Source organism: Ammodytes marinus (genome assembly GCF_949987685.1).
Source record: "Ammodytes marinus genome assembly, chromosome: 19".
NCBI classification, from domain to species: Eukaryota; Metazoa; Chordata; class Actinopteri; order Uranoscopiformes; family Ammodytidae; genus Ammodytes; species Ammodytes marinus.
Window position 1 is genome coordinate 6,119,237 of NC_137223.1, and position 20,201 is coordinate 6,139,437.

Consider the following 20,201-nt stretch of genomic DNA (forward strand, 5'->3'; position numbering starts at 1 on the left):
ATTTTTTCTTAGGGGTGTACTCACTTTTGTTGCCAACAGTTTAGACATTAATGGCTGTGTGTCGAGTTATTTTGAGGGGACAGTAAATTTACACTGTTATACAAGCTGTACACTGACTACTTAACATTGTATCAAAGTGTCATTTATTCAGTGTTGTCGCATGGAAAGATATAATGAAATATTTGAAGAAATGTTAGGGGTGTACTCACTTTTGTGAGATACTGTACATAGTTAAATAATATTACATTTGCAGATGAGTCTAAAAAGCTGGGTGATTAGAAAAAGAAAGGCAGACGGGGACAATGGAGGAGCTGAGGTTAGTAAAGCAAATTAGGGAAGCAAACTTTCAAGCTAATGAGAATTTTCTTTTGGATTTGAATGCATAATGCTAGGTGATATTATTTGAACATTACAAATACATGTATATAGGGTAATTTGAAGGAAACAAATAAGATTTCTTGCATTTCTTACTTGTTGTTTAAGTGCTCAAGTTTATTACAGAAAATACAGGTAGACCAAGTAAGGGAGGAAAGAGAAGTGAGAGAGAAGCAAGGAGAACAAGAGAGAGAGGGTGCAGTGGTAGATCCTGAACAAGGAGAGGAGCAGGGAGTGGAGCAAGGGGCATCAGCAGCACAATCTAGAACCGGCCACAGGCTGTCTGGGTGGGACCCTAACTGGGTTGATATCCCCAGGTTCAAGCCTTGGTTGTACTACATCCATGGCCATGGTGAGTATTTAACATTATAAATTACCTAAGTGAGCAGCCATATTATTTTCGGAAAAAAATATTTAAAGTCTTGTTACTTGCAGGAATGTTTTGTCGCTTGTGTCGTCAACACAAGAAAGAACCCAAAAGAGGTGCGGCCAAGAGACCATTTATTGAAAATGGGTGTGCACTTTATCGTGTTGACTACCTGGACAAACACTGTTCAACTCAACATCACAAGGACAGTGAGAAATCTCACTCTGCATTAATGCAAGGTAACATTTTGTTAAATAGAACAAAACAGGTAACCAGCATACTTGCATATGAGCTGTATTTTTATCAATTGTTTTTATTTTTATGTTTTATTGTTTCCATAGGATCAAGCTCAGTTTTGGCTGCCCTAGAACCGATGGTGGTGATGGAGCATGAGGCTGTGATTGGAGGTTTTAAGTGCCTCCATCACCTTACAAAGAGGGAGCAGGCACACCATACAAATTACCCTGCTCTCCTAGAGCTCGCAGAGCTACTGGGGTGTGATTATTTCAAAAAGCTAAAGGTAAATGTCATACTTTTAGTATATATTTTTTCTTTTCATTCAACATTAACAAATCTGTTTAATTTTTTACTTCTTAAGATTGGGAAATATGCTAATTACACAAGCCATCGCATTATTGATGAGATGTTAGACATAATCAACACTGTGGTGGAAGAGCCTATTCTGGAGGAGATCAGAGCATCTGTGGCCATCGGATTGGAGGTGGATGAAACCACAGATGTCTCCATAAAACGTCAGCTTGATCTGCATGTTAGGCAAGTTTGTTCGATAAAAGTACAAATTATTTAATTAAATATATGTAAAAGGTGACACATTTGAATTGATTTTGTCATCTGTCTTCATCAGATACACTGATAAGGAAGGGCAGCTTTTTAGCCAGTTCTTGGACCTCATCAGCATCCCTGATGGCAAAGCTAACACAGTTGTGGCAGCCATCAGGGATGTTCTGACAAAAAAGGACATTCCTACCTCAAAATTGTATAGGTTAGGTACAGATGGAGCTGCTGTCATGACTGGTATGCATATTGAGCTGATTCATTAGTCGAAAAAATACCATTAATTTTGTAAAAAAAAAATATTTGGGACAATTATCCCAAAAAGTTAAATTTGACAAAATGAATGGTATTGTTTCGACTTGATGCAGGGAGACAAAATGGAGTGGCCAAGCAGCTACAGGACAGCTTCCCCTGGCTGGTGTCTGTAGCCTGTGCAGCACATCGGCTTGCCCTGTCCTGTAAGGATGCATCCTCAAATGTGCCTTACATGGCAACCTTCAGGGACCACCTGCAGCAGCTCCACCTCTACTTTCGCAACAGCGCGAACAGAACATCAGTTCTGAAATCAGCAGCACAGACCCTGGGCCTGCCGGACCTAAAAGTGAAGGCAAGTTATGCAGAAAGAAAAGCAAAAAAACTAAAAATGGGTTGTATGCTTTCATCTCATGAAAAACTAATATTTTTCAGGAGGTGAAGGACACTCGTTGGCTGTCACAGCACTCTGCAATCATGAACCTGCAACGCAACCTCGGTGCAGTTCTGTCTGCCTTGGCCGAAGAGTCGGAGGTAAACCGTTGCCCACTAGCCAAGGGGCTCTACTCCTTCCTGGCAACATACAGATTTGTGGCTGCAGTCTACCTCCAGGCAGATGTACTTCCTCACCTGGCTTGCCTTTCCAAAATGTTCCAGAAGGAAAATGTAAATTTTCTGGCTTTGAAACACCAGGTGAGATTTTATTTGAATTGCTGGAGGCTCTTACTTTCGGCTGCTTTTACAATAAATGTATAATCCCTGTTCAATTAGGTTCCTGTGACAATTGCCATTTTGAGGAGTATAAGGGATGCGGGAGACCATCAGCCTCCTGGATCATTTCTCTCACGGCTACACCAAGACCTTGATAACCCTACAGGGTTATCAAGTTTTGGTGTAGTCCATGAGGAGGAGAGGAACCGGAGACACAGAGGCTCCTTAGAGGAGCACAGCAGAGAGCAACTCTGGGTCCGATTTAAAAATCAGGTACAACATGTCTTGCAATTGCTATTAAATGCTCTATATTAAGAAAAACAAACAAATATGTTTTTATTTTATTATACTTAGGTGATGGAACCTTATCTCAATGCGCTTGTTGAGAGTTTGGAGAGGCGTTTTGGGAGTCTAGACCTGCTAGGAGCATTCCATGTTCTTGGGCCTCAGGCTGCCAAAGAGGACGAGGCTGTCTGTGTGACGAGTCTAAAACTCCTGTCGAATACATTTCTGACAGGAGACCAGGTGCTCCAAGAGTGGTCCTCTTTCAGGCAACATGTCCTGATAGGAGCATTCCAGGTATGAACATAAAAAATGTCAGTAGGTTTGACAGGTTGTGTAGCTTAATTAATGCTCATTTTGTTTCAGGACATGGACCAGCAGCAGATAATGACGCGACTGGCGTCACAGATTGACGAGTGGGGTCAGCTTTATCCTGGACTCAATAAACTGGCTGCCATTGGTCTCACAATTCCAGTCTCAAGTGTCAACTGTGAACGTGACTTCTCAACACTGAACAGGGTAATAAATCAGATTATTATTATTATTATTATTATTATTATTATTATTAACAACAATGATTTAGTTATCCCTAACTTCCACCCCACTTATGGTTTACTATTTGTTGTATTCTAGGTGAAGACTGACCTGAGAAACAGGCTACAGGGAGAGCATCTGGCGACTTGTTTGAGAGTCAGCATCAATGGCCCCCCCACCACCAAATTCCCCTACAGAAGAGCCCTGGAGCTCTTCTTTAAAAAGCCCAGGAGAATTAAATGCTCCCAGGCTGGATGTAGCCTTTGTGGATGAGCAAAAACTGTCCAAATCCATCTGTCTGTTGTCTTCTTTGTCCTCATCCTCCTGCAACTCTCTCTTGTCCTCTTCCCCTGACTCTCACTGTCTCACAAAGAAGCTCAGCTCACCTGAGGTCTATTTGTAGTGCTAAGGCTCACACTGATTGGTATTCAATTAGCTTTAATTTTTCATGTGTGTGAGTCTGTGTTCTTTTCAAATTTTAGTTGTGGTTTGTAATTTAAAAAGTTGTGTTTTGCCCATTTTAGCAGGAGATTTTTGAACAATGTGTATTATGTAAAAAACTGTGTTTTGAAAGAAGTGTGTTGGAGAATTGTAAACAGTGCAAAGCACTTATTGTGTTTGTAGGGTTGGTGCTTTTGTTTAGGGCATGGTTACAAAAGTCAGAGGTTGTGATGCTTTGGGCATAGCAACCACATTTAGTGTTTAAGCATTAGGCAAAAATCTGTAAATAAATAGTGCAAATTATTTTTGCGTTGTGGCATTTTTTGTTTAAATATTAATTTATATACAAAAATGTCAAAATCTGTAAATGAAGACACAAAAGGCAAAGTTACAACACCAATAATCCTATCTACAGTAATACACAGGAATGTTTGAATAGGATTTAAAGTGCATATTCTCCTCTCAAAGTGCACCAGATTAGTGCATTCCAATGTAAAGGGTACAAAACAAATTTGGCCGGGGGGGCATGCCCCCGGACCCCCCTAGAGGGTTCAGGGACCACAGCACCGCTGCTGAAAAAAATCCTGCGGGAAACACTGTGTTGTGCCTACACAGAGTGTCTCATTTGAAATGTTGTAATGGGTTAAGACTGATGCCACAGTGCATTCCAAGAGACTAAAGTCTAACGCATGTTTACATAAGTTTCTCTGTAGAGTCAACCATCCCAGACCCCTGTGGAGGTCATAAACTAATTTAAGATGGGATAGTCCATTCTAGGAGGTTGGTTAATCCAACCAGACCTTTGGGACAGGATGAAACTCTGTTTGAAGTGACTATAAGTTGAAACCAGGCACCCTGCTGTGTCTACCTTATCTCAACTGTGAGACACAAGCTTCAAAGCTCTATTTTCCTAAGAAAGGAAAAGCATCTTATTGGCTGGTTTGAATGTAAACACTGCTTGCTGATTAGACCACTAACTTCTGATTGGATGAGAATGCATTTGGACTGTTTTAATACAGGATGCAATCCTCTCATCTTTGCCATTCGCCTCCGGCTTCCAGCCGTGATAGAAGGTACAACATGCTTAAGCCTGAGGCCTAGGATTAAGCAACTCCAAGTCTTCATACTCGCTGGACGAATTGATGGACTGCTTGGAACATCTTCTTCTGTTTTCCCGGATTCGAGAGAGTTTTCCTACAGAAAACCTCTTCGCAGAGCTGAAGCAGCCACCTCAGCCTCTCCTCAAAACAGAACGACCCCACACGCGCAAAGCGTGAGCAAAACGCAGGATCCCTTCATCAAGACGCCTGCATTGCCCGTTCCACGGACCAGAGCCAGCCAGCGGACCCGCCGAGAAGTGAAGCCGCCTATCACTTATCATCTGGGCCGTTCCTACGCTGCCCCAGACGCAGCGCCAGCAGAGAGCAAGGCCCGACGCAGAGGGAGTTCTCCGCCTCCTCTCTCCTCCTTGCCTCCGTTCCTACGCTGCCCATCGGACCGCAGACAGCCCGCCATTGCCAAGAAGAGCTGCTGATCCCCTGCTTCCATCCCTTGGCATGGTGTGGCACGCTGCCCTTATCAGCTGAGCTGGTTCCACACCCCTGTCTTCCACAAGACGCGCTCCATCAGCGCACAAGGCCCGGCAAGCGGCCTTTTTCTCCTCCTATCTCCTCCAGCTGCCTTCAACCAATCATCGCTGGACCAAGCGATTCACGTGAGGCTATTGTCTGGGCTAAGATAGTTATTTTATGTTGTTCATTAACTTGAAGTAAACGTAAGAGCTGACGAGCTCACTATTTCACTATTTCCTGATTTAAAGTAATTCTGACTCACTTGTGTTTTACATAAGTGTTTTTCGCTCAGTGTTTTTCTCCCGTTAACCGGGAATGTATTGATGTGTTGTTTCTGTCACTCTTAAAGCCAGTGAGTTATTTCCTCTTTATCAATTCAACTCAGTATACGCAAATGCGCATTTGCAGCCACTGTGTGATTGGAGGAAACAGTTCACTACGCGCTAGAGCTGCGGTTACTGTCTTTTGTTTTCTCTCCTTCTCATTTTCTAACTACGCACATCACACACACACAAACACACTGATACTCGTGATTCCCCCCTCAAGTATTCTTAATGAATACATGAGTGTTGAGTTTCTGTAATTTTAAAGTTAAGATTGCGTGAAGACAAAACCAAAGTCTCCCTGCATCATCCTTTATAATTCTTATGTGTTTGATTGAAGCAGTAGGTTACATACATGCTTTGCATGCTACTTCCCCTACTGATTAAAGGTAGAATATTCAACTTTTAGAAGTTGTCCACATTGCTATTAGCAATTGATCTACCCGTGGCTTAAAAGCCACTTCAAACTCTCGCGTGACGTCAAGGTCTCGCGTCTGCCATCTGAATTCATCTAAATTCTAAAGTGACGTTCCTCTGTCTCACACACACACACACACACACACACACACACACACACACACACACACACACACACACACGTGCACTCACCTGCACATAGATAGAAATACATGGCTTTATAATCTAAACTGTTCTTATTATTGCTTGTGCTATGTCTGCTTTCTTAAATTAGATTAGTTCATGGTTATTGACTTATGTGTATCGTTTTAATCAACTTGCCTAAGTAAATAAACCCTTACATTTTGATTTTAAGAAGCAGTGTCTGTGATATTTGTGTCTTGTATTTCACTAATGGCTGGTAAATAAGGTTTATGCTCGAATATTCACTCCTTCATTATCTTAAATGTACATTGTAACCAACTTTGACATTTTCAAGGTAAATCCCTTTAACATTATGAGACTGTTTTCTGATTTGATACAAAGTTCCCTTTTACAAAGGGTGGTGCTCCGTAGGTATTAATAAGTAATTTGATTAGCTGGACTAATTAAATTGATCATTAATTAACAATTTTTCTTAATATTATAATTTCCATGAAATTAATAATATTCTTGACTTTGACCAAATCTACCCCTTATGAATTCCCAACAACTGTAAAGCTTAAAGGTTTATTATCTAAATTGAGTGAGCAGAAACATGTAGGCCTACATGGAGCTTACTGGTTCTCAAAAAGCGTCCCCAATAAGACTGAAGATAAAATGGTGGGACATGGTATTATATGGAAACAAATGTTGGAATCTGGTCGTGTCTTGCCCCTGGCGTCTTCTTCTGGCTGGTCCGATGGCAGGTGTAATTTGAGAAGGTCCGTTGCTAAGGAGTTGCTATGGTGCAGGCAGAGATCTTAAAGTTGCCTGACCTTGTAAACCAAGTGATAAGCTACATATTTACTACTCCCTCTATGCATGGTGTTCATAGTGTGCTCTTAATACGGTGAGCCAAGAGTGACTCAGTGCTCAAGAATGTGAAGTGAATAAACATACAAAAGTGTATAAAGGTGTGAACACGCGTTAACTGCATAAGCATTACGAGCGTAACGCAGCTAAAATGTTGCTTGATCATTTTGTGTAAAAAATGGTTCTACATGCGTAACGTGCCTAGTCTCCCTCCCGATACTGTATTTACCCTAATCAACCATGGCTGCGATCAGACCCGACCTGACAAAACAGCGTGCATGTCCGCACAAAAACAGCAACAACACGGCCAACAACTGTGCCAAAAGACTGAACAGCACAAATAGCCTAGCATTAAAACAGCATTGCATATTCACGGCAGCTACATAACAAACACAGTTACAGCAGCATCGGTGCACGGCGGCACAACATAAAGGCAAGTAGCAAACATTACCCTACCTGGCTGTGACGGGACCGTGGCTGGCGTAGATCAACACCGGTGCTTCGCTGTACTTCTCGTGAAAGTCCCCCGGACATAGGCGTCATGTTTGGGTTCATTATGAGGTGGTAGCCGCCCGCTCACAACCGGGTGAGTTAACTAATGCTATACGGCGCTAACTTGGTTTATCGGCTAATGCACAGCCGCACATATTCACTGAATTAACCAGGAAGTCCATTCTACTGGTTTACTTTCCCCACGTCTTCTGTTCCCGACTCCCGAGCGGCTGTCACACAGCACCGGCGGCCTGTAATACATTTTCCTCCTCTGTGTTTCTCAGCCTCTGTGTATACTGTTCTCCGACCGTGCCAATGTATGTGACGTTGGGTCAAGCCCAACGCTGATTGGCCAACGCGGCTAATCGTCACGCGTTGGAGCGTAAAAAGTTAAAAATGTTTAGCTCTGCGCGTAGGTGCGTACATACTCGGCTCATACGCGGCTAAAATGTTGCTTTAGTGCGAGTAACGCATCTACGTGCCATGTACGCGCATAAACCAATGGTTCCCTATGGAAAAATTGCCGATTTTATACGCGTCTGTACCAGGGATGGAAATTAACTTTTTTGCCTACCAGCCACTGTGGCAGGTAGATTTAAAAATCTACCAGCCACTTTTTATACGCAATATCTTTTTTAATATATGCGTTAATGTTAAACAATACAATAGTAAGAATAGCTAATGAAAGTGTTTTTCATACAAATGTTTTCCATCAGAAGTCATTTGTACTGTAAGTAGGTGCTACCAAGGAACTGAGTTGCAAATGGTACACTCTTACTATATATGATACACAATACACGTCATCTTTATTTCAAAACATTGTATAATTGAACTCCATATATACTCTGGGTTCAATGCAACTTTTTTTCCCAACTGGCCCGCTTAGCCAATAGATCCGAGTTTTACTGGCCCCTTGTATATTTTCACTGGCCCTGCAGACATCTTTTTTTCATCATTTAGTCAATAATTATAATACAGTATTGAAGTTACCTTTAGATTTCTTTTTTCTTTTTAGTTAATGATATGAAATGTTGATATTGTGCACAATATCAACATTTCATATAATTAACTAATAAGAGATGCAGGTCTGATCAGTCTTTGTGGTGTGGTAGTGTTTATCACTTTCTCCATATGCATTAGGGATGTGAATGTGTCGACACATTGACCGGTTTTCCACTTGCGCTCAAGTCGAATTTAAAAATAGAAATCTGAAAATCAGGGAGTTATGCCGTTTTATTAATGGGAGATGTCACCGTGTCACGTCTGGTCGTGAGCGCGCTGCAGGAGCGTCACTTCTGCAAGGTGCGTGCATGAAGTAATCAGCTACACATAAGAGTCCGCTGTGGGACCATGTTTTCACTGTTGATAAAAAACAGTGCAGTGCAAAAGATGCAACATAATGTTAAACGCTCGTCTGAGGCTATGGTGTTAAATCATCTAGAAACACACGATGCCTTCGTCCGAGCAAAGCAGCGTTTCACCGTGAGATCACTAGTGAGTGCGCGAGCCACCGCACGGGGAAGAACTCTGTGGTTTGAGGCTCAAATAATAACCGGGGATATTCTCCCCGTTAGCGATACCGATCGGAAAGACTTCCCTGTTTGTATGCGATCTGATTGTATGTCTCGAGCCTTAAAACACAAAGCCATGTCGACAAACTGACTGCGCGACTCAAGGGACTATAGTGAGCCGAATCCCTCCGTTAGTTTCTGTTTCAGCCGACACAATTAAAATCACCTCTAAGCACGGACAGCGTTTAAATAAAGCCTCTCATTTGTATGACCATTAGGGCTTTGATGTAAATACTGTAACATTACGGCGGCAGCTCTGCTGCTTAAAGGAAAAGTGCAGTTTTCACTTTATTTTCAGCACCTCAACCTCTACTGTGGGAAGAAAAAAAGGGGGCAAAGTAAGTCGATTGATTTGTCGACTCATGCCTCCACACGTCAACACGCAGATAGTATTTCCTAGCGGAGCGGATCGCGCCGTAGTTCAGTTCGACTAGAAAGGCAAAAAGAAATGTTGAACTGTGTAGCGCCCTGTCATCATGTTCATGACGAATGTATTAAATATGCAAATTAGATCGGACCTGACTGGAAAGTATTACCCGACACAGTGGCGGGTGAAGTGACACAATTTACACGCCAGCACGCAAATCTACCCGCATTTGGCGTGTGGCGGGTGTTAATTTCCATCCCTGGTCTGTACGCGTGTAACGCGCTTAGTGTGTTCGCACCATAAGTGTAAAAAGCATTGGACTACAATAATAACATTATTCTCACACACCTCTTGCTTGAGTCGGGCTACCACCTCCGACTTGGAACCCAGGTTGACCCATCACTGCCGAACCCCACCAGCCTGGCTTTCCAGTCCCTCACTCCTGCCTCGTCCATGCCTACAACAGAAGCACACTATTTCTGGAGATAAAAAAACTGTATATTTGACTTTTTTACTTATTTTTGCATAAAGATAGCCTTTACATAAGTTGCTTTACAAATAATATCAAATATTTTTTTATGACCAGGCTACACAAATGTACTCACAAGTTTCAACAGCCTCCAAGACAGCCGCTGCATGAGCATGTTTTACTTCATGGATGCCCACATAAATATTCTTTGGGCCCCCTGCAGCCAAGAGCCTAACAAACACCACTTCGTTCTCCATCCTGGCAGAATCTGTGGCTCCATCAATCATAATCGAGAGATACCTATACTAGCCTTGTTGATGGTTTGGACTAGTTTCTCCTGCTCCATCCCGAAAATTCCTCCAAGGAATCTAATTAAATAAAAATAAAATGTACATTGACATAGACACTTTTATCCAAAGTCGTGCCTTTAATGTTATCTATTTATATTCTAAATGTTTTAATTAAAACTGTTAAGCATGATTCATTTTCAATGTTTAAATAACCACTATAAATAACATTTATTTATATGGAATATGTATAAGTAATTAGGCCCTATGAATTGCTATTAGAAAGTCAATCAATATATTTTTTCTTAACAAATAATTTACCTCTTGCATGCGTTATTGCTATTATAGCAATCGGACACCTTGCCGCCTGTTCTGGCGGCCAGACCACGGAGATGGGGGAATTCCGTGAATGGCTGCTCTCTTTTTGCTACATAATATGCAATGTTATGCAAAAAAAACTTAGGGGAGAACGGGGGAATCTGAGGCATCGGGTAATGTGAGCCACCCCCTGTATCTAGGCAATGGAAAACATTTGTGGTCATGTGAGATATATGTTTTCAAGACCCTCTCATTTCCCCATGGCCCTGAAAGAGAGGACCTCATGGTGCTGTGGTAAGCATGTTTTTTTCACCAAAATAGGTATTTTGCATGTAAAAGTACATTTTCTGGCTGACAACTTAATCAACTGTTGTGCCAAAGCAAATGTATTCACGTAGAAAAACTTCTATCATACGTGTTGATGAACTACCAACATATGAAACCATGTGATGCTGATAACTGAAGATTAGCCTGAAATGCTAAGAGAGGTAGTTTTTTCTCAAATTGTGGTGGTGGGGGAAAGTGAGCCAAATGCTGTGGGGGGAAAGTGAGCCACTGTCTCACTTTCCCCCACCATGAGGCACAAGTTAAGTTTAGTCTTAAACATATTTTAATGTAATATTACATGACATATGTTTTATTTTAATGTCATACACATTGTAGAAAAGCCATCATGCCAAGGAAATACACCAGGAAAACGGCCTGGGGCAACCACACGGAAAGAGCACCTTCTCATCTTTCCCTGTAACCTTCAGGGCTGGAATGTAGAGTAGGCCTAGTCGTAGAGTATGACAGGCTGATGTTATAATCCAGTTGGGTCTTCTCCTGTGTTCTGAGTCCCAGGCTGTTCTCGCTGGTTCTGATTTTCCTATGCTTTGACCCCTAGACACTAGCTGGCTCCAAGGGTCCTGTGTTCTGACCCCCAGACTGTGTTCTAATCTAACTGGTTCTATCTTTAATTTGAATCTTATTAAAACCTTTTGAATTATAATATGTTGTATTTGATTTTGTTCAGAGTTACTTTCAAGTGTTTAGAAAATTTGCCTTGCTTAATTGACCAAACCCCATCATTCTTTTACTAGTCCGACATTAGTTCTGGAATGTGTGGCTAGCTTTCAGGATTCTTACTGTTACAATATGTGTTGTTATGGTAGTTTCAGAGTGGAAAAAGTACCCCAGTAAAGTGAGCCACATGACAACTTTTTTTTAAAACAATCATATTTTCACTGCCCTTTGTCTTAAAAAAATTCTGCTAATGCCCATTTCTAGGAAACATCCTGAATTAATGGGAAATGTGTAAATTTGAGTGATAAATAATTTTAGCTCCCTTAGAGGGGAGCAAATGTAAAAAGTGACTCAGATTACCCCGTTCTCAGCCCGGGCCGCTTAGGTAAAACAACAATTCGCGATCGTGCTTTGTTGGCAGTGAGGGCCCCGGACTTGGCACCAGGAACAACGAGTGGGTCAAGCCCCACAAGAACGACGAGCGGGTGCACGGCCAATCGTGTCCTGTTCCCCACAATCAAGGCCCGGGAGGGTCTACTCCTGATGAGTTGGGACAAAGAGTGGAAAGACTCTTGGGCCACCAAGAAGGCCCTCCCCAACACTGTAATCCTCGGTATCAGGGTGCCGTGGATAGGGCAGAAGTGCAACCTGTGTGAAGTAGCCCTTGCTACACTGAAAGAAGCTGCAAGGTCGAAGATGCCTACGCCAGAATCTGAGGTGGCTTGGATGGTTTTTTGGACCTTGGCCAGTTTGCGGTCCGGCCGCAGGCGGATAACAATCCGTTTTGTTACCCAATAAGCCCCAAGGAAGTCCTGGCTATAGTTAAGCGGATGAAGGCCAGCTCTTCGCCAGGCCCTGATGGGATACGGAAGGGCGACCTGCTCAAATGGGACACTAAAGGGGTTAAGTTGGCGGCTTTATTCAATGCCATACTCCTCACTGGCAGATTGCCCAGAAGCCTTAAAAGGCGGCAGAACAACTCTGTTGCCCAAGACCAGTGATGAGGGTCTGAGAGGTGACATCCACCAATGGAGGCCCATCACAATTAGCTCGGTCATCGTGAGGGCCCTATCCAGCATATTGAACCATCGTCTGAGGGACACCTGGGACATCCACGTGAGGCAAAGGGGCTTCATCGAGTGCCCTGGCTGCGCAGAAAACCTGGCCATCCTGGATGGCCTGATAAAACAGCGTGAAAGAGACAGACGGTCTCTGGCAGTAGTGTTTGTTGACTTTGCTAAGGCATTCGACTCGGTGTCACACAAGCACCTTCTTCAGGTGCTGAAGTGCAGAGGTGTTGATATCTCTATCATTCGCCTCATCTCGAGCTGCTATCGAGGTTGCTTTACTCGAGTGGCAACAAGAAAAGGCGAAACAAACAGGATCGTCATGGGCAAGGGGGTTAAACACTGCTATTCAATCTGGCAATCGACCCCCTACTCCGAGTGCTGGAGGACCTGGGTACAGGCTACACATGTGGGCAGGCGAAGATAACGTCGTTGGCCTTTGCTGACGACCTCGTACTGCTGAGTGACTCCTCGTTGGGCATGCAGAGGAACCTGGCTATCTTGGAAGCGTTCGCCGGACTCACGGGCCTTCAAGTTAATCCGAAGAAGTGCCATGGATTCCTACTTTCCCATCGCAGTCGGGCATGCGATGTCAATGCTTGTCAACCCTGTCCATTAATGGAGTGCCCTTAAGGATGGTAGGCCCAGGGGACACTGGGTTATCTGGGGGTACAGATAAACCCGAGGTGTGGCGTGCTAAAGGCCCCTCTGGTATCGCTGGTGCAGACGATGAGTCCCACCTGAAACCAACCCAGAAAATCGATCTACTAATCTACTGCCGAGGATAATTTACGTGGCGGACTTAACCTCCATCGGGAGTGCCACTTTGGTCTCTGCGGACCAGAACATCAGAGAGGCTGTGAAGAGGTGGTTGCACCTCTCCCCATCTACTATGGATGGGTTGCTGTATGCCAGGCCCAGGGATGGGGGTTTGGGCATATTGAGATTGAGCTCGGCTATTCCCATTCTCCAGATGAAGATATTAACTAAACTATGGCACTCGAAAGACGAACTGACCAAATCGATGGTGAGGGCCACCGTCCTTAGCAAGACCCTAGTGGCCAGGTGGAACGCAGTCCGCAGGAACCATAGGGGCCCTAACCCCATGCCCGTGTTCAGAACGGCGGATGAGATATCGGTCCTAACCGTCTCCACCCTCAATTAGAGATCCGTTGAATTTGAGCGTTGGTGCGCCCTTAAAGATCAGGGGTGCGGCGCGGCTGTCTTCAAGAACGACCGCATCAGCAACAATTGGCTCATACACCCCGTGGAGAGACAGATGTCTCAATCGGCTATGATTCTGGCCATGCAGACGAGGACTAATACGCTGCCGACCTTGGGGCTGACCAAGGTAGGCGACACATTCGAGAGTACGGAATGCTGCCTCTGCAGGGACGGACACGAGACCCTGAGGCACATCTTGGGCAGGTGCGCCAGCCTTAAAGCAAACAGGATGAGAAGACATAACAATATCTGTGGTCTACTGGCGGGTCAGGCAGCCAGACAGGACTGGGAGGTGTGGACGGAAAGGCACCTTGTCGCGGAAGATGGAGAAGTGGGGGTCCCCGACCTCGTGATGGTCAAGGGAGCCGAAGCAATGATTATTGACGTTGCCCTGCCCTTCGAGGTCTCCAGTGTCACTCTCAGTGACTCGGAAAAGAGGAAGGTGGACAAATATATGAAGTTCACGAGCGCTGTCATAAAGAAGTGTACCGGGGTGACGGATGTGGCGGTGTTCGGTTTTCCGATTGAAGCGAGGGCTAAGTGGCACGGCAGAAATGGAAGGCTGCTGTGTCACATGGGCCTAGGCAAGGCGCGCGTCAAGTCATTTGCAACATTCCTAAGCAGAAGGACCCTGCTACAAACAATAGATACCGGCAGACTGTTCAAGCAGCTAGTTCGCCGCAAACCTAAGGGTTGCGCCCTGGGGGCGGTCGACTGAAGGAAGCAGATGGAAGGAGTATATCATAAGCTCCAGTCAAATCAATGGATTGGTTGGCCAGTAGGCAACTGGTCAAGACAGGATGATTGTTATACAATCGACTTACCTAGCTGTGGTTAGCCCGCTCCCATGGAGCGGGGCTGGCCAGGTGTCTCTCATGAATTAGATTTGTCTCTTCAAATGCCACTGCGCGCAATTTGATAGCACTACATCCAATCAGAGCAATGAACAATGTGACATATTAAGCCCCGTTCGTTTAGCAAAGAGCGGGGTTAACTGTTAAATTTTACTTTTGCCGTGGTCGGTCGGCAAAACAGAACATTCCTCTTACTTGCTAATGAAAGATTTGAGTGCCGTCTTCCAAATCGTAAAGGGTCGAGGCCAAAGCCGTCTCAAACTCAAACAACATATCTGCAGCTATCTTAGATGTTTACTATCACGGCTTCGACGGCGCACCGTCGTCATCCGGTTACGTCCGCCCCAGAGCACCATAGATAGGGCTCTGGCACGCCCATATCAAATAGAACCAATTGAAACGTGGCTCAGGATTTCTTGACATATTTAATGAGCTTCAATGGAGAGTGCCCAGACCAACAGGCGCAGCACATTTAATTTTCCAGCGCCTAGTGGCAGGTCTGGATTTCCAGGCTAGTGCCATTCCCTTTCCTATGCCAAATAGACGAGACGTAGAATCACAGCCTGAAATGGCATGGAGAAAGAGGAGATTGTCACACACATTGGCACCAAGTAACTCCTTTGTCTACTTTATGCACCATCAGAGCGGCCAAGTCTCACGCTTTGCCGTGAGACACACGCATATCAACCAGTTCACACGCTCACACGCCACACCTCCAATTTCTCACGCAGAGAAATGAATCCCCGTAATATATATATATATATTTTTTGGTACTTTTACTTTGAAAGTCTTATTTTGTAAAGCTAAACGGACTGAGTTCCGTGACATCCTCTTTCTGCCATGCTTTCTGCACGCGCGGTTTCTTTATAGGTCCATGGCCGTGTGCAGCCCGTAGCCGCAGCAGCCACTTGGCAAACCACCACGGCCACGCCCCCCTGCGTTACACTACAAAACTAATAAAAGACCGCCACCTCCCAGTCCCTCCCTTTGTTCAAATTATATGGAAAATTAATGACAACAAAGAGGTAAGATCACCTTAATTCAAATCAGTCACTTCACTTGATATATTCAAGCTTGTTTTGCATTATGTTATTGGGCTGGTTGACACCCCAACACATTTTTGTTCTAAAATGTTGTCAACATTAATTTAATGAATGTATTGAGTAACTAAGCTTAGTGGTTACTGTGGGAAGAATATGTTCTGAGAAGACATCAAGTGTCATAGATTTAATATAATAATGGTGAATTGAAATTGGATAATTGGATAACCCATACAATGTTGAATACATGTAGAATAATTACCTTTATTACAGTTTAACCAAATGTTTTAACAATAGGCTACAGGAGATATTTGAAAGCACTACACATGCATTGTAGCCTGGCTCCGCCCGCCCAAATTTTATTTTCCCTTCAGTAGTCAGTCTGGGTGTACAGCCCATTTCCCAGTTTTGCCGGAGATTCGACAGCCGGTCCAATCAGCGAACAGAGCGAGTGGCTGAGAACGATGACGTCGAAGTCGCGCTCCAGTTTCAGTTGCCAGAAGCTGGCTCATGACACACGTGACGACCAAACGTTATGCGATTGGTTGGCTAATCCAGAGTGGCACTGGGCAGATCCAATAGTTTAAAACTTTAACAGACACCCGCCTCCATGAGTGAACGTTTGCCAATTACAGCACTGCCAGACCTTCTGAACAAATGAAATGAAGTACGATGGTCTGGTAGCACCAGGCTACATGCATTGTAGGCTATTCAATTAAATTTGTGTCAGTGAAACCGTGAATGTTCTCTTTTACTTTACATAAAAATGAATGCAGAAAAGGCACACATTGCTACATAAAAATTCACTAGAATGCAGGAAATTAAGTGTTTAATGCTCATAATTTTCTGGGGGGGACCCCCACTTACAATATGTCCACACCCAATGTTTAATTAAAACCTGTCCTACGACTTTGCAATTCATGAATTTGTTTATTTTAATAAGATTTTTGATGTTTTATCACATTTTCCAATTGTGTTTTATCTCTGATTTATTATGAACAATATGTAAACTTGCAGGACACTAGCAAAAATGATTGGGTGGGAAAGAGGACACGGTTTTGGGTCCCTCGGCCAAAAAATCTCACTCCAAACTTTTGGTGAAACTTGGCAGCCCTGTGCACCATACTGTATCTGTCTTCTTATTGTTGCTTTCTTTGGTTCTTGTGCCATAAACAGCTTGTGTGCATTCAGATCAGCATGATGCAACAAGAGTACTAACAAGTCTGTGTCATCACCTACTGAGACTGTCTTTTGTTCTGGCAGACGCAATGGCAGTTTGGACAATGAGCACATCTGCATTGTGCTTTGCATGGTTTGAGATACACCATTTTTATCTTACAAGTTTCTTTGAAAATACATTTTAATATGCAAATTAGCTATACACTAATCAAATATAGGCTACCCAAAATATATCCGCATAGGTTTAATTTTTACCTGCTGGAGAGGAGGGAGAGAGACAAAGAGGGAGGGGGAGAGAGCGCTGCTGCTTGCCGCCGCGCGCTGATCAATTGCAAATATATCTATTTGGTGAGATTTAGCGAACAAAGGTTGTTCTGCAGTTTTTAAAAACACTTGACTAAAACGCCTTTATATTAACAAACCATAAACTCAACTTGCTCGTACATTATTTTTTGATTCCCAGGCAAGCGGGAAACCGTTAGTGTCAACCCCTGGAATATGTTCTAAATATAACACTGCAGTGAGCTATTCTCCAGAAATACTCTTGACATCAGAATTGAAAACCAAAACAAGCTGCGAGAGATGTGTGAATAATTTAACACGTTTGTTTCAGGATCTCTCCCTGACCCACAAGTCTTGTCTCTTGGGGAAAGACTGAAAAAAATCAGGCCGCAACCACTAATATCCTCAGTGCTACATGGCTTGTCTGAACATGGTCGACTCCAGCTTCGGACCTGTGTCGCGGGGTTCACCCCTGTCCTACCAGTGTCCTCCTGTGGTCAAATGCAGAAATGATGTTCAACACCCAGATGCACCTACATTCCCTAAACTGCCTTTAGAGGGGTCAACATTTCCCACTACTTTTCCAAACTTTGACCCAAACTCCCAACAGTTTCTCCATTTGGACAGCTTAACTGTGACACACGAGATGGCAGCTGAGAGAGAGGAGTAGACACGTGAGCAGTCTGAGTGCCCATTATGGCAAGCTTTACGCAAGCCTAGAGTGACAGCTAGTAAGTTCTATGAGGTTAGCCATGTGAAAGGACCGTCTTCTGGTCAGACCCTGGCAGGGCAGATACTTAAGGGTGTACGCCAAACTCCCGCAATGAAAAGGGGCCTTGATCGCGAGCCGCAGGTGCTGGAACAATATTCAAAACATTTCAATGTAAATGTCTCACGCTGTGGATTTGTTATCCATCCCGATGCTCCTCACTTGATGCAAGAGAATACGACCCAAGTGCCATTCCGTGTTTTGGGCTTGCTGAAGTTAAATGCCCAGACATCTCTAGCATTTCTGAGGCAGGACATATAAAAATGGTGAATGGTCAGGCAAAACTGAAAGAGAATCATAAATACCACTGGCAGGTTCAAGGTCAATTGGCAGTAACTGGATTGAGTTGATGCGATTTTATAACAGACACTGAGGGAGACTTCACAGTCGAAAGAGTCTGGAGGGATGATGAAATTATAAAAGAGATGAAAAATAAGGTAGACTTGTACTTTGGTACATATATGAATGTGTACCTTCAACAGAAAGTGAAATGAACTGAATGAATAAAGGAACTGAAAGAATAAAAAGGATTTAATTAATTCCCTTTTTCTGAGTACTTTATTTACTACATTACATATTTACATTATTTTGAATACTTTCAGGATGGACTGACTCATTCAATTATATACAATGTTTTCAGTATACAGAATTACAGCTCCAGAAAAAATGAAGAGACCACTCCAAATGTTCAGTGTCTCTCGTTTCAATAATTAAAGGCATATGTTTGAGTAGAATGAACATTTTGGTTGTATAATATAAACTGACAACATTTCTACTAGGGCTGGGTATCGTCAAGGACTTCGCGATACGATATGTATCACGATACACTAGTCACGATATGATATATCACGATATATTGCGTATCTTGATATATCATGATATATTGCGATATTCCATAAACAAGTTGCCTTGTCAAACATAACAGCACAATATATTGATCATTGCACAGACAAATGAAGTCAATACTATTTCATACACAACTTCCTTTACTATTTTCTTCCTTTTTTTGGTTTTGGCATATGATCAAACACTGCTGCAGCTGCCATAACATCAAAATAACAAATCCAATTCACTCTTGTACTAACTGTACAGGACACACTGACAATTAAAACACATCAGTGTGCTTTTGTGGCACAGTGAATTTCAGAACACTAACAAACACACTGCCAAAACTGGTTTAGGAGCAGAACCGTAATCATGTTCTGTCATCAACACCGAAGCTGCGATCTCCTCCATCGCCTCTTCTTCACACGGCAGCGGTTGTTCCAGAGGAAAGAATGGGTGAACGTCATAGCCCTAGCGAGTCGATGCTCTTTTATAAACGGACTCCGTTCTTGGCAGTCCCCAGTTGTTCCACTGGAAACGGGAGGGTACAGATCCGATTTTCAGTCGCTTGATGTGACCCTGGTTGGTAAAGTTAGGCACGTCAGCCAACGCTAGCCTGTTAACTGTAGCGTTAGTGTAGTCTGATTCGCTAAAGTGCCGGCTACAAACAAACGTGCTACCTTTGCTTATTTTAACGTTTGGCCCTTCATCCCGGTGAACTGCTTGAATCCACTTCTTCCTTAGATTAGATTCAGTTGGGAATCCATGGAAATGTAGGTAGAGTTGGCATTGTTTGTTGGATTTACAAACTGGAACAGAGCAGTGAATCTAGCCTTTGTTTCAGCCATTGTTGAACTGTGCCAGAAGTGGTCATTCACAACATTTCCTTTACTCCTATCAAAATGAAACTTCACACAATGAAAGTATCCATGAAAAGTAAAAAATGTATTACACGTTTCTTTGAAAATTAATTTGAATATGCAAATGAGCAATACAGTAAACCTCATAGAAATGATCTGAGCTGAAAAAAATTATTTTACAATTAGTCTGTCGTAGAACGCTATTTTGCCTGGACTATTGTTCGGGGCTACGAAGATCAGGGGCCTGATTTATAAACGTGTCGTATGCCCAGAAGAGAGTGCACGCTACTTTCTAAGCAAATATTGGGATTTATAAAAACCAAACTTGACGGGAAGCTGTGCGGTCCTCCACGCAAACTCTGACCCATGCGTACGCACAGAAAGTGGAGAAAGGAGAAACGGCGACGCCGTTGGCAGAAGAATGAAACACGGAAACATTTTGAAACTGAGACCATTGTGTAAGATAAATCAAATTATTTCCTCTGATTAGACCTAATCGTATTAAAGAGGACCTATTATACTACTTTTCTG

General features: G+C 43.3%; 1 protein-coding gene across 1 annotated transcript; it reads left to right on the top strand.

The window, feature by feature from the left end:
• Positions 1-812: 812 nt before the first annotated feature.
• On the top strand, positions 813-5,291 carry LOC307266247 (zinc finger protein 862-like; the record flags this gene model as incomplete). The annotated part of the gene is made up of 11 exons (XM_080048223.1): positions 813-981; positions 1,084-1,262; positions 1,341-1,516; positions 1,608-1,777; positions 1,906-2,138; positions 2,225-2,407; positions 2,561-2,773; positions 2,855-3,079; positions 3,149-3,301; positions 3,416-3,572; positions 4,819-5,291. 11 exons carry the CDS (start codon positions 813-815, stop codon positions 5,289-5,291), a joined length of 2,331 nt encoding a protein of 776 aa, XP_079904349.1.
• Positions 5,292-20,201: the final 14,910 nt, after the last annotated feature.